This window comes from Talpa occidentalis, unplaced genomic scaffold (genome assembly GCF_014898055.3).
Source record: "Talpa occidentalis isolate TD23 unplaced genomic scaffold, MPIMG_talOcc4v2.1 talOcc4.11, whole genome shotgun sequence".
In the NCBI taxonomy this organism is placed as follows: domain Eukaryota; kingdom Metazoa; phylum Chordata; class Mammalia; order Eulipotyphla; family Talpidae; genus Talpa; species Talpa occidentalis.
Genome location: NW_023601104.1, coordinates 38,507,630 through 38,529,093, shown reverse-complemented (window position 1 = coordinate 38,529,093; position 21,464 = coordinate 38,507,630). Strand labels below are relative to the sequence as shown.

General features: G+C 33.5%; 1 protein-coding gene across 1 annotated transcript; it reads left to right on the top strand.

Annotated features, from left to right (window-relative positions):
• Window positions 1-14,258: 14,258 nt before the first annotated feature.
• On the top strand, window positions 14,259-15,218 carry LOC119237991 (olfactory receptor 4K2-like). The gene has a single exon (XM_037501796.1). The coding sequence runs from the start codon at window positions 14,259-14,261 to the stop codon at window positions 15,216-15,218; it is 960 nt and encodes a 319-aa protein (XP_037357693.1).
• The last annotated feature ends 6,246 nt before the right edge of the window (window positions 15,219-21,464 follow it).

The window sequence follows — 21,464 nt, the reverse complement described above, 5'->3', positions numbered from 1 at the left end:
CAGTGTATTTCAGTCAATCTGCCTGTTCTGCTCCCCGCTCTGTTTCTGGTGAATCCTCTCACCCTTCCATGCCTCTGGCCTGTGCCCTGGTTCTTGTATAAATAAATAAATTTTCAAAAAAAGTTAAAAAAAATTCTTCTTTAAAAAATAAAAACAAGTAGTAATTTTTAAAAAGTGGGGGAATACGGGACAGAACTTTTGACTCTTTAAGACTTTTCTTTGATGTTTATAACTATCACCTGTTATTACACTTGTTTAAAGACTGTGGTGACCACACCTGAGGGGAGAAACCCTATATTGTGAGAACAAAGAAAGTTGTAAAATATTGATATGTGATTAATTAAAAAAAATAAAAAACTGTGAAAAGCAAGTCTCTATCCAAATACAGTTGATTGTAGTAAACTAAATTAACCTTAAAAAAAAAAGAACAAATAAATCATTACTAGTATCTGCTGTCACAAAAATTTTACGAAATTATGTTTAGGGGCTCTATGGTAGTTTATTAAATTTGTAAGCCATTTAACGCTTAAGTAGGATTAATTTGTTTAGTATTTGTCACAAATATTTATCTCACGGATATTAATAACTATTCAATCAGCAGCTTTGCATACATGTGTTTGTTTATCCAAGATGATCACTTAGAATTCATTTCTGGAAAATAGATTTCATTTTCTTGACAAAGGCTATCATCATACTATGACTTATGGTACACACTTTTGCCATTTGTCAGTTAGTAACCATTACAAATTATTTTGTTTCCCTTTTTGCAAACTAATGAATGAAGTGGAGGATCTCTTTGCTTGGCTGTTCATTTCTTTACTCACTAGTGAGTTAGGACGTGACATGGTTGGTTTATTGGTCATTTTTATGTCTTCATTTGTGAAGCCTCAGTTTATATTCCCTGGGAAAATGAATTTCTAGAACATTGGAAAATGAGATTGGAAATACTCTCCAGGACACTAAGTCATTGACTCTTCTTTCTCTTCTAATTTCAAGTTATGACCATAAAGTTGCTTAGTGTTTTTTTTAATTTATAATTTTATTTTTATATTCCCCATATAATTGCAACTCCCTGATTTTGACCCCTCTCCCTCCTTTCCCTGCCCCGCCCCCCAAAGTGTGTCTCTGGTTCATAGTTGTTTGTTGATTTTGATCTTTTTCTTTTTTATAGTTATTCTTTTTCCTGGTCCCTTACTTAGGTTTTCTAGATTCCTGTTATGAATACCATCCGGTATTTTTCTTTTTCTTTCTGGCTTATTTCACTGAGCAGGATCCTTTCCAATGCCATCCATATTGCTGCAAATTGCATGTGTTTATCTTTTTTGAATGCTGAGTAATATTCCATGGTGTATATGTACCATATCTTCTTGATCCAGAAGATCTATTTGGGCATTTGGGTTGTTTCCAAAGTTTAGCTATTGTAAACAGTGCTGCTATAAACATAGGGGTGCAGGTGCTCTTTGGAATTGATGTTTCTGTGTCCTTTGGGTAAATACCTAGGAGTGGAATTGCTGGATCATATGGAAGCTCTATGTTTAGTAGGTCAAGAAATCTCCACACAGCTCTCCATAGTGGTTAGACCAGTTTGCACTCCCACCAGCAGTGCAGGAGAGTTCCTTTTTCTCCACGACCTTGCCAACATTTGTTGTTGCTAGTTTTTTTAATATGTGCCATTCTCACTGGTGTGAGATGGTATCTCATTGTAGTTTTGATTTGCATTTCTCTGATTGCAAGTGACGTTGAACATTTTTTCATATGCCTGCTGGCCATTTGTATTTCCTCTTCAGAGAAATTTCTTTTTAGCTCTTCTGCCCATTTTTTGACTGGATTATTTTCTTTGTTTTTGTTGAGTCTCATCAGCTCTTCGTAGATTTTTGTGATCAGTCCTTTATCATTAGTGTTGTGTGCAAAAATTTTCTCCCAGTCGGTGAGGTTTCTCTTTGTTTTGGTTATTGTCTCTATTTGAGGATGATATGATAATATACATAGAGAACCCCAAAAACTCCACAGAAAAACTAATTAAACTAATCAATCAGTTTAATAAAGTAGCAGGATACAAAATCAACACACAAAAATCAGTAGCCTTCCTATACACAAACAATAAATCTGAAGAAGAAGAAATCAAGAAAACCATTCCTTTTATGATTGAAACAAAAAAAATCAAATACTTGGGAATAACCCTAACAAAAGAAGTAAAGGACCTATACAAAGAAAACTATAAAACACTGTTAAAAGAAATAGAAGTAGACACAAAGAAATGGAAAGGCATCCCCTGCTCATGGATCAGAAGAATTAGCATTATCAAAATGGCCATCCTCCCAAAAGCAATCTATAGATTCCATGCTATTCCAATTAAAATTTCAATGTCATTCTTCAAAGAAATAGAACAATTACTGATGAAATTCATATGGAGCCACCAAAAACCCTGAATAGCCAAACCCCTCCTGAAAAAAAAAGAAGGGAATGGAGGCATCACTCTCCCAGATTTCAAAGTATACTACAAAGCCATAATAATCAAAACTGCATGGTATTGGAACAAGAACAGACACACGGACCAATGGAACTGAATAGAAAACCCAGAAATAAACCCACAGATTTATGGTCAATTAATCTTTGACAAAGGAGCAAAGAATATGCACTGGAGCAAAGAAAGTTTGTTCAATAAATGGTGCTGGGAAAACTGGGTCACTACATGCAAAAGAATGAAACTTGACTACTACCTCACACCATGCACAAAAACCAACTCAAAATGGATTAAAGAAGTAGACATAAGACCTGAAACCATAAAATATACAGAAGGAAATATAGGCAAAACACTACATGACATGCACCTCAAAGACATCTTTATAGACACATCACCCAAATCAGTGGTAGTGAAGGCAAAGATAAACAGCTGGGACTACATCAAGTTAAAGGGCTTCTGCACAGCAAAAGTTGCTTAGTGTTTAGCAAGAAACAAGAGCTCTGAAATTTGAAAACCTTCCCTCAAAAGACAGCACTGCTTTTTTTGAAGAATATACTCAAATCTGTACAAACTGTTTTAAAGCTATTTCTAAATAGAGGACTCTAATAATCACATAATAACAATATCTTAAAACATAGTAGCTAAAATCATCGAGACAGCATGTATAATGCTGGTTACCAAGGGGTGAGAGGAGGAATGTGTTTAATGGGTAAAAAGTACAAGGTGGAATTAGTTCATGGAGGTGGATGATGGTCGTACTTGTGCAATATTATGAATTATATAATACCATGAAGCTGTCCACTTAAAACTTTTTAAGATAGTAAATTTTATGTTTTGTTTATTTTACCAAAATAAAAAGATTTGAAAAAATATCTTAGAACACACAGTTAACTCCCCAGCAAATCTCAAATGATCATAACCTATATAAAGCAATTTGTAACTGATGGTGAATTCAGAATAAATCCAACACATTCTAAAAAATACCAAATCTGTCATCCCAATATTTAGTAAATTACACATTTTTGCCTCAGAGATTTGAGCTATAATCTTTATTATATACATGATTTCTATATATAATTGGGTCTATTTCTGAATTTCCTTATTCATTCCAATTGGTGTATAGTTTATTAGTGTATCAGTACCACAATATTTTTAACTGCCAGAAGCTTTGAAGCTTAATATTTTATATAATTAACTTTTTTTTAATATTTATTTATTTTTATACAAGAGCTGGGGTACAGGCCAGAGACATGGGAGGGTGAGAGGATTCATCAGAAACAGGGCGGGGAGCAGAACAGGCAGACGACTGAAATACACTGCTGAGGGGAGCACCGGGCGTGACAGGAGAGGTCTGAGGCACCATGTGGGATTCTCCCTGGCCAGCCAGGATTGAACCTGCACTGCCAAGGCTGCAGACAGCTTCACAGCACGGCGCTCAACCCACTGCACCACCAGGGAGGCCTGATATAATTAACTTTTTATAGAAATAATTTTTCAGCATTTTCCTGTATATTCTTGTGTATTAATTTTTCCACATCAATCTATCTTTATCTAGCTATAAAGATACTACTGGTAGTTTTTTTTGAGTTTACATTAATTTTTAATTAACTTAGAATTGATAGTGATAGTGATCTTAAGAACATAGTGCCTTTCTATTTCTTCAAGTCTAATTATTTTCTTACAGAAGTGTGATGTATAGTTTTCGTCATTTTGCTTTGAATAGTTATTGTTCAGTTTGTCCTTGAATAGCCTACATTTTCTCCTATGTAAATGGAGGGCTTTCTTTTCTGCCTTGTAGTCTTACTAGTTACTATTTAATATACGGATCCTATTGGTTTAGCATGTTAAAATTTCATCTTGCAATCATGTTGAATTATTATTATTGTTTTAGTTATTATATTGTTTGAATTATTTTTATCATTGACTCTTTAGAATTTTCCAGATATATTTTCTTGACATCTGCAACTAGAAATAGTTTAATTTTTATTTTCCAATCTTATACTTCTAATTGTTTTTCCTATTCTAATTTCTTATTCTATTTTCCTATTCTAATTTCATTGACCAACACAACACTTAAAGAACAATGTTTTATAAGAGTGGGTATATTTGCCTTGTTTCTGATTTTAGTGAGAATGCATATTATTTTTCCTCATTGAATATGATTCTGACTTTAGAATATCTATGTATTATGTATATTTAACTTGGTGAGTATGTGTGTATATACATGAATGTATGTTAACATATATTCACCAAATTAAAGTTAATGAAGAATTCTCACATATATGTCAAGTTAAATGAAGAATTAATCATTACTATTTTTTTTTAGAATTTTTTTTAGGAGTGATATATTAATTTTATCTAAAGTCTTTTGGTATTTATATAGAAAATTATGTGTTTTTCCTTGGCCTATTAATGTGGTGAATGATGTTAATAGATTTATTAATTGATTTATTAATTGCATTTTTGGTAAAAATCCAACTTTGTCATGGTGATTATTTGCTTGTGTGTTGCTACAGTTGGTTATTTTATTTATGATTTTTGCATTAATAAACCTAAGCCATATTTTTCAATTATTTTATGTTTTCTGTAATTTTGTGAGTCCTAATTTAAATTGCTTTACACAATTACTTGGTAAAAGGCAAAAGATTTATGTGATCTGAATTCTATGGGGACTACATCTGGGGTTGGGGAAGTAAACATTGTTTAAAGATGAACAATAGGGCCTCCCTGGTGGCACAGGTGGTTGAGCACAGCACTGTGAAGCTGTCCGCAGCCTCTGCAGTACTGGTTCGATCCCCGCCGTCCTCGGAGCAACCCACATGGCAAGCAGACCTCTCCTGTCTCTTCCACTGCTCCCCTCAGCAGTGTATTTCATCAGTCTGCCTGTTCTGTTCCCCACTCTGTCTCTGGTGAATCCTCTCACCCTCCTAAGCTTCTGGCCTGTACCCTGGTTCTTGTATAAATAAAATAAATCTTAAAAAAAAGAACAAAATGTAAAAAATATATAAATGAAATATTTAAAAAAATTATTTGGTCTTCCCTTCAAGTTGTATGCTTTGAAAAAAAAAAATATGTACGTTGGTACTAACAATATTCCAAAGGTTTGTAGAATTCTCTGAGACCATCTTGACTTGATACTTTTTAATGTGCAGATCCTTGATAATGAAAGCATTAACTTTTAGTATAAATTACAGAAGAGTATAATGTGTTATAAGCAAAAAGTGAGAGTGATATAATAAAAATTTAGTATTTTTCCACTTTATTGAGGTATAAATGAAAAATGACATATAGATACATTGTGAAAGGATCCCCCAAATTAGGTTAATTAGCACATTCATTACCTCACATATTTATCTTTCCTTTGTCTTTAGTGAAAACACTTAAGCTCCATTCTTTTAGCACATTTCAATTGTACAATACAGTATTGTTAACTATAGTCACTATGTTACAAGTTAGACCCACAGAACTCATCTAATTGAAAGTCTGCACCCTTTTATATTATATAATTTACATTCCTACCAATAGTGTAAAAGAGTTCCATTTTCTCTTTGTCAGCCCTTGTTCTCTTATCTTTTTGATAAAACCATCCTAAGAACAGTGATTTTTGATTTGCATTTCCCAGATGATTAATGATGTTAAAGACCTTCTCATGCATCTACTGGTCATTTGTATGTCTTCTTTGGAAAAGTCTCTATTTCTATTCATGTTCTTTGCCCATTATAAAATCAGATTATTTTTATTTTTTGTTACTATTATTTTGATATTGAGTTGCTTGAGTTTCTTTTGTATTTTGTATATCAACCTCTTTTCTTCTGTGAACTTTATGGTTTTTAGTCTAGAATTCAAGTCTTTAATTCACTTTGAGTTAATTTTTATATGGTGTGAGATAGTGGTCTAGCTTCATTATTTTGCATGTATCTGCATTCAGAATCAATTACATTTTAAACATTCTCTGAGGCTTTTCATCTCTAACTGAAACACAAATTTTCAAATTTAGGAAGGATACTGAATAGAATTACATGGATCACTGAAGATACAAGTTTTTAAAATTGGAAGTTAATTCAGACATCACAACCATAAAGTATGGTCATTGAGAATATATTGTGAATATAGTTTTAAGAGGAAAATTTCTGAAAGATATGAGAAAAAACAGGCTGACAATAAAATTGAGATGGTGTCTAATATTATTTATCATAGAACATTTTTAGGTGACAGATACAAGTATTTTTGGATTCATAGATGGGAGAGTTAATTATGGTTTGATTTAGAGAAACAAAGGCTGTTTCTCTTTTGTTGATTGTATGCTTGGTGTCTAGTACAGTGTCTGAGGTATAGCAGAGAATAATTAAACAGAAACATTAAGAAGTTATTACTTAAGGTTTTTATTGTAAACATTTCATTATAAACTGTTTAGGCAATTTATGTAGTATTACTATTGGTTTTAGACAGATCTCTTTTTCCCTAAGGATTAAGTGTCTCTAAGTGGAATTGATAATTCACATAATAATATAAAGGGCATATCACACATCAATAACATTTTCCACCCCTAATCCAGGGGTGGTTCTGGGCAATTCAGATTTATTTCTCTGCTCCTTAGCTGAAGCACACATCAAATTTTAAATTATTCCCTTAGAGTTTTGAATCCTAGTTGGCTGTCCCTGACCTCCAAAGAGTTGATTTTTTTTTTTTTTAGTTACAACCTGTGGTGTGAATTAGCTCATTGTTACATCATGGAAGGAACCAATATATAGCAAAATATAAAAGACACAGCTTTCTGTTGTGGATGAGTGAAGAGGCAACTAGTACCACAACTATAGTCCCTGACTGTACCCTGTCTGGCAACCTCAATTGGTAGGTGGAAGAATGGTGCTATAAACCACTATTTGTGAGACAAAGGGATGGATGTAATGATGGAAATAACTATGTAATATACTAAAAGAATAGTGATAAGAAGCAGAAAGCCTTAACTGAGAAAAGATCTTAAGGGAATATGATGGTTGTGTAGACTTTATAGCAGGTCTTAACTGAAGCAAAGGCCAAACTATTTCCTCTTTTGAGTGATCCCAACAACTAAGGGTTCAACCCAAGGGTAGGACAGAACATTGAGAAGACATCTTGGTCTCCTCATACATGCAGAATAAGCCATTCTCAAGTAATCTCAAATTGAGAGGTTGCTCTGATTTTTGTGTCTTAAGAGAGTGCGAAGGCATTAAAATAACCTTATAAAATGTTAATGCTATCACTCCAGAAATGAAGTCAGGAAAAAAGCTGATTAGTGACAGTTCTTCAGGATGACTGACCATTTTGACGAAGAAAAAAGTAAGCAAAGTCTCTTGTTTGACATTAACATGGGTAGAATAGGTATTGTAAAAAGAGGATTCCACAAAAAAAATGCGAAATCATGATGTTGAGTCCAAAATACCAAGTAAATTAATGTAAGAATTAGATTTTGAAGTACTGTTCATTTTTCTTACACAGCCATCAACTTATTCTCCTAAAATCCATTTAACCATTAATTTACTCATTCTCTCAATAAACACATTGAGGATCTTAGTGTGCTAGGGACTTTCTTAGGCACTAGGTAGATGTGTAAATGGACATACTTCATTATTTCAAGAGGCTCAGATTTTCTGTGATATTTATTAAACTAAACAATTATAAAGCAATGAGTAAAATTTTTATTAGAGATGTAAACAGATTACTACCAAATATCTATATGGTGCTTGTTAAGAATTATTCATACAAAATTTCAGGCATTTTGGAAATGAGGCCTTTTGAGAATAACTGGGGAATTTAATGGTAACTATCAATAATGATATTGGATTGTAGTCTGGGGAAAATGGGAGATGATAATGTTTAGAAGTCAGATGTTCCTATCCTTCTCTCTAAGTTAATTTTTAGACTTGTTCTTCATCTTCCAGATCCAAGGATAGTCATTGGGGATAGAGGAATACAAACATGCTTTTAAGGGTAATATTTTGGATTTCATAATTAGAATGATCATTTCTTTATTGAACTTCCTACTTTGCTGGGGGAATATAATAATAATTTATCATTTCTTCTGTTATTATCATTTCAGTGTTTGCTATATACTTGGTGTTTTTCTGAGCTTTTGTGCGTTAGCTTATTAATCTTAAAGTAATGGCTATGAGGTAGGTACTATTATATCCATTGCACTTATGGGGCATATTAGAGAGCAGTGAGTTGCTCAAGTGATCAGTTGTAGTCAAATCACGGCACTCGTACTTCTCATCAAAATCTTTTACAGGAGAAACACTCAAACAATAAATGATACTCAAAGTACTTTCATATTGAGATGAGCTGTTCTCTGCCCCTAAAGGTTTCTTTTTGCCTCATTTACTGTAAACAACAAAAATGTACAGGAAGTCAAGATAATTTCAACATCTTGGTGTTTTCTACTACTGGTCTCCATATAACCAGTATGTGGTGAAAAAATTTTTGTAAACTATCTCTTCACTAGCTTACAGAATATGAAAGGTGAGCTTGATATCTTAAAAATAGAAAAAAGTGTTCAAGCTATTTCTTTTTTGTGTTGTATTTACCCACAATGGTGATTATATCATTATCCCTCCACATTGTCACCTACATTGTTCTTAATTTACCTTCTGGACATTTACTCTCAAAGCAATTCTAGTTAAAAATCTCTTACGTTGCTAGGAAGAATCTGCCATAGAGGGAGGTTGAATAACTTCCCGATATCACACAGATTTTCATGCTTGAGTTATACAAATCCAAGTCTCAATTTTTGCTTGATGCTTTTTATACCTGACTTTCAAAGTGGAGTATATGTCTGATAAGTAAGTACCCCAAACTTTCTAACGTTCAATACTTTATAAAGATATTGGAGAATTAAAAAAAATGTATTTATATGCAGCATTTGAGTTGTAAAGTTAAAAAAAACCTTCATAATGGCTTCTGTAAATCCCTATCTTACTGTTGTAAAAATAACTTCTTTTGAATGATGGCCTCTAGCATGGTTCTTACTGAGTCAGAATACTCTTTAAAAGTAAACTTCGTATATCTCTTATTTCCTGAAAATGTAGTATCTTACAGATGGTACTTTCCTGTGCATCCCTTCCACTCTACACTGGCCTCAGTAACCTTTTGTCATTGTTTTCTTTGCACTTTCCCTTAATTCAGGAAGACTAATGCTCTGCTACACAGCCCTCACCCTAATCCCAGGATTGGCAGATTTGAAAGGTTAAAGTATCTTTATCTCCTGGAAAAGATTTCCAATAAACCATCACTTGAATCTGTACACAATTTTTGTTTTATGAAACTATCTTTTGCTTTTTTCATTTATATGACTATCCCACTGATGTCAGGGCAACTCGTAAAAATGGTCTGTTTTCATAAGGGAATCAAATAAGACATCAGTGTGAAAAAATAATAACAGTAAAAAACACAACAAAGCAAAAATGGACCATTATAAATCAGACACATACTGCAGGGGAGGAGGATGGAGAGGGATAGAGGGAGGAAGAGAGGAGCACAGGGGACTGAGGTGATGGTGCACGGGTGCATTGGTGAAGGAAACTCTATGGGGTCTACACCTAAGGGCTCGGGGGAAGCAAATATTGTTTAAAAATGAACAATGATGTAAAAAAATTAATATATAGTAAAAAATAAAAAATAAAAAAATAAATTAAAAAAAGAAAAACAAGACTAATAACTTCCTTTTTTTTTTTTTTACAGTTTTTTCCATCTTTATCAGATCAACTTTTCCTTTTCTTTCATTTCCCTAGTCTTTCAGTTTTAGCTTAATTCTGGTATCTGATGTCAATGAAGTAGAGTCTGAAAGCATTTCTCTTGGTTATGAAGTTTTTTTGGTTATGAAGATTGGTTAGGATGAGTGGCTTTTGCTCTTAAATCTGATGTCTTCATTTATGTTTTTATCTAAGGAAAGAGAATGGATAGATGATAGTTGTTTTTTCAAAAGTCTCTTGTATAAATGTAACATTGTATCTCTTCATTCATTGAATCTTTTATTACTTCAGAATCTATGTGATGACCTCCTTAAAATCCTCAAAAAGGAAAGGTAAATGTTCTCCATGTGGTTACCGGGATATATGAATGAATGGACATGGGTAGATACCTGAATGAAACATTGCATTGTTTGTAAGGAAGAATTTCTGCCAGATTGTTGCTTTTCTCCAAAGCATTTATTCCCTTGAGGAGAGTTCACAGTTCATTCACCTGTAAAGAGGGCCTCTGTACCCTTAGGTGTCATCATAGTTATTCTCTAGATACTACATCCCTGCAGATTAAAGACAGAGTGGGAATTCACTATATGTTATTAAAAGAATGGATGTTCTTAGATTTCCACATGTAAAGTGAGATCATGCAGTATTTTTGTCTTCTTTGGCTTATTTCACTTAGCTTAGCGTCCTCCAGTTTCATTTATGTTGTTGCAAATGACAGGTTCTTCTTTTCTAAGGGATTGTCTATTATCTATCTATCTATCTATCTATCTATCTATCTATCTATCTATCTATCTATCTATCTATCATCCATCCAATCATTCACCCATCCATCCATCCATTTAGCTAAAGGATGTATATAATGTATATATACTTTACATATTTATATAGATATAATTGATATATACTTTATACAATTCACTGTGTGTATCAAATTATCATGTTATATACCTTAAATATGCATTTTTTTGTTTTAAGAAACTGCAAAAAAATAAAAGGAAGAAGCTTACGTTCAGTAACTTATGGTACATGAATGCAGAATTAAAATCCACTAGGATAGTGATACAGCTGCTTTAAGAGAAGCCCTGTTTTGGAATAGCTATCTACTCTTAAATGACAATCTTATAAAGAAATTCCCTAACTGAGTCTCAATGGATGGCTTATCTTCCCCAGGAATTCCCTGTAAACACAATTCTTTTCGCAGGATTCTATTGGCACAGTTCCAAGATTTTTCTAGTGTGTGACAGGGTATTTCTAAATGTTTATATCACATTCAGTCAAATTTTACTTAGAACTTGGAATATGTTGGATGAACTTCATTTTAGATACTGAAGACATAAAGGTAATTTTTTTTAAAGTTTGCCATTAGGGTTCTCAGATTCCGGTTGACTTTGGAAGTATGACCACAAAAGCATATAATTAAACATCAACTTTTGTCGTTGTATCTCCTAAATATTTTCTAAGAAATTCACTTCTCTAAATAGCTGTTCCTATGGCTTTAGGTTAAGTCACATCATCCCTTCCCCTCTCTCCCTATTGCCCCAATAACACTACTTCAATTTATTCATATGACAACCATGGTGATATCTAAATTGCAAATCCTGTTCTATAGGTTCTATTCTAAAATATATTGAAAGCTGTTAAAACCCAGTTTTCTTATTGTAGACTACATTACTGGTAGACTATATTACTTGGTCTTTAGTTAGTTCTTTACTGTGTTTTGTGTCTCAGTCAGTCAGTCATATGTCTTCTAGATTTCCTGGAAACTCTTCCTTGACAAAGAGCCTTTGAATGATATATTTATATATATGTATATATATATAAAAATTAGGTATAATATATTTTTTATTCTCATTAACAATCATATTCTTAAGTCAGGAAAATAGAAGAAATTTTCAAATATGTGAGGTTGAGATTTTTTTAATGCTTATAATATATCAAGGTACTGATACAATTTTTATATGAAAAGAAGAATAACTTAAAAAGATGAAAAAAATTTGGAGGCATATTTTTTATAATCTCTGAATTATGCTTAATAAAATGTCAGATGGAGAAATACAAACACTGTATGATTTCACTCATGTGTGTTATATAGAAAAACCAAACAAGTAGATGACCTAAATAAATAAGAAAAAACAACAACAAAAAATCTTTAGACTATAAGACCAATTCGCTGCAGAAGAGAAGGAGGTGGTGAGTAGATCAGGTCAAAGGGGTCAATTGTATGGTGAAAGATAAGTTTGGGCTTTCACTGGTGAATTTAATGTTGATTTTCAACTGATGCATAACTGAAACATATAATTTGTACACATATACTTCAAAAGAAAAGGAAACTGGGTCAAATATTTTTATTGTAATTTTTGTTATTAATGAAATAAAGTAAGTTGATTCTTAAATTTGGATTTCGAAACCTAGAAATATTTTGGTTGTTGCCCAGGAAATATGTTTAGTGGTTTTTATAGACCAGCTAATTTTCACAGGTAGAGACCAACTCTTAGGCTATTGAGATGTGATTAAAGTAACAGCAGATCAAGAAAAATTTAATCCCTTAGCCACTTGGACACAATTCAGATTTCTGAAATAGTGGTTTCTGAAAAATGTTAAAGTATTTATGAATATTGACATAACAGTTTGAATACATACAAGTAAATGAGGATGGAGTCATATTTTTCTCCCTGTTGAAAGGCAGTAGATCAGTTAAATGAAAATAAGCCATAGGAGATATTTGTAGTACTCACACATTCTGCAAATTGAAACAGTTTTCAAAATTGAGTCTGACTCCTTATTGTATCTTTCTTTGTTCTCCTTTCAGTTGATCCCAGTGTCATTTTTTCTTATTATAATCATTGTGAGTTTTTTTTTTGTTTGCATTGTTTTGTTTTAAGCATTTTATATTCTGGTGCTACTACATGCCCATCCTTTATAGGTTCTGGCCCAGTACTATAACCTTTTTATTTCCCCAGTCTAAAAAACAGCTTTGAATTGCAAGGGAAAAAATAAAGGAGGCATATTCTCTCTCTTTTAAACAATTCTTCTAGAGATGACGAAATAAAAAAATAGAGTAACATTCAGATGTTACAAGCATACTTTTTGGTCATCAATAATTTTATGGAATTAATTTATCATCTACATGCTTAAAAATAATACTTATCATTTTCCTTCTGATTTATATAGGCTAGTTTCATTTATATGTGGACTAGAGAGAAGCCAAACAAAATGTCAGGAAAAAAGACACAACTTGCAGTTGACCACAGACCTGAGGCATACAGTGGGGAGGGATAGGGAGAGGGGTTAAAACAGGGAGGGAAGAGCACAAGGGATGGGGGAGGTGGATCACGGGTGCTATGGTGGTGGGAGAACTACAGGAACTCTGAGGGGAGAAATCAAATACTGTCCAAAAATTAACAAAGATGAAAGAAAATTAATCAATTAACTAATTAATTAATAAAACAATACTACTTACCAATACTGGCAAAATAATTTAAAATGTATGAAGCAAATGAAAATTAACCTAGATTTTTTTCTGTCACTGAGTAACCAAGAGGTCATGTAATTGAAAATCATTTATCATCCCCATAGGATACTAAATGGTCTTCTGAAATAATTATTTAAAATAGTAAAATCTAGTGTTCAATGATAGTTGCTTTAACATAATTGCATTTTGGGGAGCTTAGATTTCAACCCTCATTTACATTTTTATTTACCTAACTTATCAAGTAGAGCACCCTAACTTGGTATGATCTTCCTCTATAAATACAGATTATGATGATGATGATGATGATGATGACATATTATTCACAAAAGGAATACTGTTTTGTGTGTGATGAGTATGATCCAACATTTCTAATGTGGCCAAAACCAAGAAGTTGTCCGTTTGAATTGATATCTAGTAACCTTTAAGTGGCTCCAAAAAGAAAAATCTTCAGTGAGATAGTTATTAGTTAGATTTTAGATAATCCATATTCTGGTGAATTACTGATATAACTCCTTCATGTGTAATTACAGAAGTATCACGTTTTCTAGTTTTGTCATTTTGTTCCATTTTATCATTACAGAGCAGAGTCTTCAGATCAATGGAGAAGTTCAACTATTCCAGAGTGTCTGAATTTGTATTACTTGGACTTACTGAATCTTCTGAGCTGCAAATTTTCTTCTTTGTGGTATTTTCCATTTTTTATTTAATAACAATGTTGGGCAACTCTCTGATTTTGCTCACAGTCCTGTCTACCTCTCACCTTCACTCCCCCATGTATTTCCTTCTCAGTAATCTGTCACTCATTGACATGTGCCTGTCCTCCTTTGCCACTCCAAAAATGATCCTGGATTTCTTTGTTCAGCGCAAGACCATCTCCTTTGAGGGCTGCATTTCTCAGATCTTCTTTTTGCACCTCTTCACTGGGACTGAGATTGTACTGCTGATCTCCATGTCTTTTGACAGGTATATTGCCATATGCAAACCTCTCCACTATTCCACAATTATGAGCCAAAAAGTATGTGTTGGACTGGTGATAACTTCTTGGACAGTGGGCTTACTGCACACAATGAGTCAAATAGCTTTTACCCTCTATTTGCCATTTTGTGGTCCCAATGTTGTGGACAGTTTCTTCTGTGACTTGCCTTTGGTCATCCAGCTGGCTTGTATAGATATATACGTTCTTGGGATCTTTATGATCTCAACCAGTGGTGTGATTGCTCTGATATGTTTTCTGCTTTTGCTCACCTCCTACATCATTGTTCTTGTCACTATCAAGGGCCACTCCTCCTCGGGATCATCTAAGGCTTTTTCTACTTGTACTGCACATTTCATAGTTGTGATAATGTTCTTTGGGCCCTGCATCTTCATCTATGTGTGGCCTTTCACAGACTTCATGGTGGACAAAATTCTGTCTGTTTTCTATACCATCTTCACCCCCTTTCTAAACCCACTGATCTATACTTTGAGAAACCAGGAAGTGAAGACAGCTGTGAAGAAGAAACTGAATAGCTGGTATTTAAATTTTGGGAAAACTACTCCAGGCTATCCAGTGCAATGAAGAGAGATCTGTATACGATTTAGCATCACCAGTTTTGGTCTGAGAGCAATAGAAAATTAAACTGAAGAATCTACCTTTCAAGTAATTTGGTCCAAATTCATGAGCATGAGAAGCTAGGTTTGAAAAATGGGAAGCCTCTTGCCTAAAGTTGGTGCAGTATTTACAAACCTTTTGAGATTATAGATCCATTTGAAAAATTATTGAAATTTATGTCATTTTCATAGATAAATGCACATATCGAAATTGTGAACATAAATTCAGTGCTTTATAGACCCGCAAATCTTATAAACATATCTTAGATTAAGACTGTCTAAAGAAGACTGAGATAAAATATTGTATTTTTGCTGTCTAACGCACAATTGTCCCATTTGGTTGCATAGTCCTGTGGTAACTTAATGGTAACCAAATGCTGAACTTTGAGAGTTTTGGGCATAAAAGTTTTTTTTTTTCCATGGCATTGAAATATTTTCATGTAAAAATCATAGTGAAAAGATTCTTTTTGAATATTGTTGAACACTCTTCATTCAGTGAGTCTAGTTGAGTTCTGAGTCAACTTTGAACAGAAGAGAATAGTTTGGAGGACCTGAAATTTAGCAATATGATTTCTAAGTAAATGTGTATATTAGTATTGCACTTGATAATTAATATAACAAGTAGCTAATCAAATGGCAATTTGTCATGTTTAAACAATAGAAAATAAACAGCTTAAATACGATTTATTTTCAAAACCCAGCTGAATACCCTTGATAGGATGACTTCCTTTAGTACCGAGACTAACCATTTGAAAAGTTATTAAGTGTTAATTTCATGATTAGTTTTTCAGTTCCAAATAAAATATTCCAAAATACTTTTGGTCTTAGGATGAATGTTGTGTCTCATTTTCAATAGAATGAAGCATGTTGGAAGAAACGATAAAAATAGTTTTAAGAAATATATCTTACAATTCTTCCTATGGTTTATTACTGATTGCTCAAGATATAATTTTTCCCTAACAGCTGAAGTACCTGAGGTCCAGAGAATTCATAAAGCTAGTTCAAGACTGAATAACTGTAAGGAGCAAAGATCATAAGCCTAATGATACACGGGCCTCAGAATTAAGCCTTATAGCTATTTCTTAGTTGTGTTATCCTGGGCTATTCACTTTACTTCTCTATCCCTTCAAACTTATAATGTGAGGCTAATAGTTCACTGTGACTATTTTATTGGAAGTGGGCAGATGGATTCTGAGAAGTTCATTTCTGTTTCCCTTTCTATCCCTATGGACTTCTACCCAAAATGCTTCTTACTTTAAAAGTAGTAATTCCAAATGAATAACTACATTCAGGTAAAATTACAAGCACTCAAAATTTGATATTCTAGTACTAGCATGTATATATCTGACTGTGACTTATTAAGACATCTGGCAGAAAAGCAAAGAGAATACTTTCCAGTTTTCTTGCTAACATGGGGTGTGGAAAACTAGATTAGATTGTTGGTTACTTTCAGATTTCTATGAATTATAGTACAGTAGTAGACCACATATCCTTGAATTGACCGAAGTTTTGAAAAAGTTCAGGAAACAGTATGTCGTCATGGATTCAGATAGCCTATGAGTCTTTGAGAAAAATGTAAGTCCTTGCCTTGCAAAGGGAGAAGTGACACATACTAGCTGTTTGTTTCATTTATTTTGGACTTCTGAGGTCTCACCATGCTTTGACACAAACAACCTCCAAAACAAATATGTAATATCTGAAGTTAAAGAATATGCAGAAGTTTATGAAGAAATGGAACTGGGGCCTCTCTGGTGGCGCAGCGGTTGAGCGTTGGGTTGCGATGCTGCCTGCAGCCTCTGAAGCGCCGGTTCGATCCCCGGCCGCCAGGATGCTCCCCTCAGCAGTGTATTGTCAGTCTGCCTGTTCTGCTCTCCGCTCTGGCTCTGGTGAATTCTCTTACCCTCCCGCACTTCTGACTCTACCCAGTGCTTGTATAAATAAATAAATAAATCTTTAAAAAAAAAAGAAAAAAAGAAATGGAACTGGGTATAACGCCACATTTTAAATTTAAATGCTAGTTTAATTCTTGTCAGGTCAAAATCAGTTTAACAAAATAAAATTAAGGTAGATTTGTAGTTTTGTCTCATTCTCATTACATAGAAAAAATCTGTTTTTTCAAACATGAAATCCACTTCTAAAAATTTAAAATTTCAGTTCAATAGTTACTTATTGAACACTTATTCTATCTGACACTCTTACTGGGTGCTAGATATTCATTAAAGTACTAGATATGATTCTCAATCTTTGAGGGAAATAGATCTAGCAAATAGATAGGATCAGTCTGGTGTAGGTTGAAGTCTAGTTCCACTACTTTCTTATGTGCAAACTTGAGCAAATACTTTTAATGTTTCTAAGATTCAGTTTCTTCATTTATAGAATGTGAACATAGTAGTAAGCACTAGAATGTTGTGAAAATTTAACCAAAATACCTGTGACAGAACTAGCAGCACTTCATACTCATTAAGAGTTTATTCAGTACTAAGTAATAATATTGTCATTGTTGCTGTTCTGTTAAATATGCACAAAATTGCAGGGTTACTGGAATAGAAATAGATATGCTTACTTGAACTTAAAGGGCCTGGTTTTAAATAGGATCTGTCAATCTACCTAATATTAACTAATGTTAAAATGTTGGATCTGTGCCAATTATTATTAATAATCTTTAGTGATTTTTTTGAAGTTAATATTAATTGACCTTTATATGACTGTGTTTTTCAAAAGAAGTATTAGAGTTTGGGAGTTTCTTATTCATTTTAAGTTGAAATGTATTCCAAGATTACATGAAAGGGGAAAAACAACAAATACATAATGTTCAATAGGTCAGTGTCTTGTTTTATCGCATCAGCATTTCAGAATAAAATGCACACGTTAATTAAAAAGTGATAAAGTATTATTCACATATTTTTGTCTCTTTATCTTTCACCCCTCAACAGTGAAGTGCTTTATATTCTTATATACTGGATTTGTTAAATAAAATAACTGGGAAATGAGTGTTGATAATTTCTATACGTTATATATAGCACATTATGTTTTTTGGAAATCTCTCTCCCCTTCTGTGTAGATTCTCTTTCCCTTAACTGCACTCCAGTAGAAATCTACTTTTAGTTATTTAAATTTTGTTATACAGTGAAGAACTATGTTAGTTCTTTCAAGTGTACCTTTGCTTGTAGGACAATAGGATCAGCATTCTGTTGAAGTGGTCCAGCGTTTGTCAGAGAATAGATGACAATTTCATACTTAGGATTTTCTGCTTTTTCCTGGTCTCCTCTTCCAGTAAAGGTAATTCAAGATATGTTCTTTGGCCATTTTTTATGTATCAGAAATTATTGTCTGTCTTTTGGAAATGGAGTAAGATATTGTCCCTACTTTCAATAGATTATAACTACTAAAGAAACAGGTAATTGCACTGCAATGTCATAATTATCATTATGTAAATTTGCATAATTGTCTGAGGACTTAGAAAAAGACATACCCAAATCTACCTTCAGAGTCAGAGAAATCTTCTCAGAGATAGTGCTGTCTGCAAGAGACCCACTTTAGATTTAAGTACAGACACACACACACGCCCTCACATGCACAGACTGAAAGTAAAGAGATGAAAACGGTATTCAGTACAAAAAATAACCACAAAAGAAAGGGAGTATTTGTATTCATATTCGATGAAATACACTTTAAGTCAAAAACTGTCATAAGAGATGAAGAAGATCATTATATATTGATAAAAGGACAATTCACTAGAAAGATACAGCAATTGAAAATATATATGCACCCAATATAAATATATAAAATATCTAAGTATATAAAGCAAATATTGGCAGTCTTTTTTTTTTTTTTTAAAGATTTATTTATTTATTTATACAAGCACTGGGCACAGTCAGAAGTGTGGGAGGGTGAGAGAATTCACCAGAGACAGAATGGGAATCAGAACAAGCAGACTGACGAAGTACACTGCTGAGGGGAGCAGCTGGCGGCAGGGGAGGTCTGCGCGCCATGTGGGACCCTCGCTTGGCGGCCGGGGATCGACGGACTCTGCAGAGGCTGTGGGCATCTTCGCAACCTAGCGCTCAACTGCTGCGCTACCGGGGAGGCCCAAATAGTGACAGATCTAAGGGAAGAAACTGACAATAATATAATAGAGTGGTGACTTAATACCCTTTTATAATAAAGAACAAATGATGCAAGCAAAGTCCATAGGGAGAGAATAAGTGTGATCAACATTATGACAAAAAGGACCTAACATATATATATACAGAACATTTCATCCAACAGCTGTAGAATAAACATTCCTACCCAGTGCACATAGAACATTCTTTAGGAGAGATCACATGCTAAGTTACAAAACAAATCATTACAAATTTGAGAAGACTGAGAATATTACAATTATCTTTTCTGACCACAATCAAAGGAAACAAGAAGTCAGTAACAAAAAGAAAATGGAAAAAAAAATCACAGATGTGGAAATTATGTAACACATCCTTATATAACTGTTGGATCAAAAAAGAAAACTAAAACTGCTTCCACTAAAAGTGCTTCATTTAGTTGACCTGTATATTCAAAGATCATTTCTTAATCCTCATCCTATTTGATGTATCATTTGTACAACATTTGATTTTTTTTAAATCTTGAGTATGATTCAAGTTTCTTTTTGTAAAAAAGCATTCATTTCTTTTCTTTTAAAAGCATCTATGAAGTTAATCTTGATTAACCATTTGCTGACTGCTAACTTTTTAAAATTTTGACATAATAAATTCTTTGGCTTTTGCTCCATAAGCATTGTTTAGAATAAAACTATGATACAGTTTCTTGTAACACTCCTCATTTGTTTTTAGAGTGCCATGCTATTCTGGTTCTTTCATGTACTTTTAGAGATGCTTTCTGAACCTCTTTGGCGTTCCTTCTCATTTCTCTGACTATATAATTTTTTCTCAACCCAAATAAATACAAGCATTGAAACACGTTTTTTGTTAAAATAGCAATTATAGGAGATACTATGTACACAGAAAAATGTAAATCTGGTCTGATAAAAACAGAATAGAGAGGGTAAGATCTGGAGTGTCAACTACTTTAAGGTTATGTGGGAGACCTTCACAACACCGCAAGGGTTTTCTGAGTCAAAGTTTGAAATGCCTGAATAGAATATTCTTCTTTTTTAAAATTTTTGCATAGAAGAACTGGGGTGTTGCCAGAGATATGGGGGGGAGGTGAGAGGATTCAATAGAGATGGTGGGGAGCGAACAGGCAGATTTACTGAAATACATAGCTAAGGGGAGCAGCAGACAAGACAGGCGCGGTCTGCTGTGTCATATGTGGGCTAGCTCCATGGCCGGGGCCATAGAGGTAATAGTGCTGAGACTTAACCCCCTAGACTACCTGGGAGACCCCTAGAAAATTCTTCTGGCTCTTTAACCTCTTTATTTTCTGATGTTTTTCCTCATCATTATTATTTTTCTCCCCCCTCTTGGTCCTTGCCAGTTATCACTTGACTAAGTCTGAATATCCCATCACTGACCTGTTTATTCCCTTTATCATTCTCTGTCTATACCCATCACAATATCAGCAGGCATGAGAGGGACTTCTGAGCAGCCTCCACTTGTAACTGATCTCCTCTAGCCTCTTACCTCCAGTCAATTCCACACTCATGGTCAGATGCATGTTCCTAAAGCAGCTTTACCTGTACTGAAATCCTTTATTCCATTTTCCAATATATTCATTCCAGAATCTTGAGACATGTATTTAAGATCCTTTTAAATATGGTCTAGTAAAACCCTCTGACTTGTGCTATACTCTAACCAAACTGGAGCATTTGTTTGGGGATCACTTCTAATTTTCTTCACCTCTGCCTTTATTTTAGACTATATGGCTGTGTTATTTTCCTTCTCTCATTATCTCTGACTTTCAAAACCTTAAGTCTTACTTTAGGTTGTTCACAAATAACACATTTTGTTGTCTTGTTCTCCTTCACCCTCCTTTTCTGCATAATTTTCCATTTCCTGATCTTAAAAAAAAAAAAAAAAAAAACAGAATCTCTCCCAGCATTGAACACCTAGTAATTTGGTTTGCATTTCTAACATATATGCTCTTCTATTTGCATATTATGTTACATTATTTGTTTTCTTTAGTTGCCCTTGAAAATTGCAAGCTATTTACAGATAAACACTTCATCTTACTCATTTTTGAATTCTTATTCTATAATTTTTGCATGTAGAAGACAGTC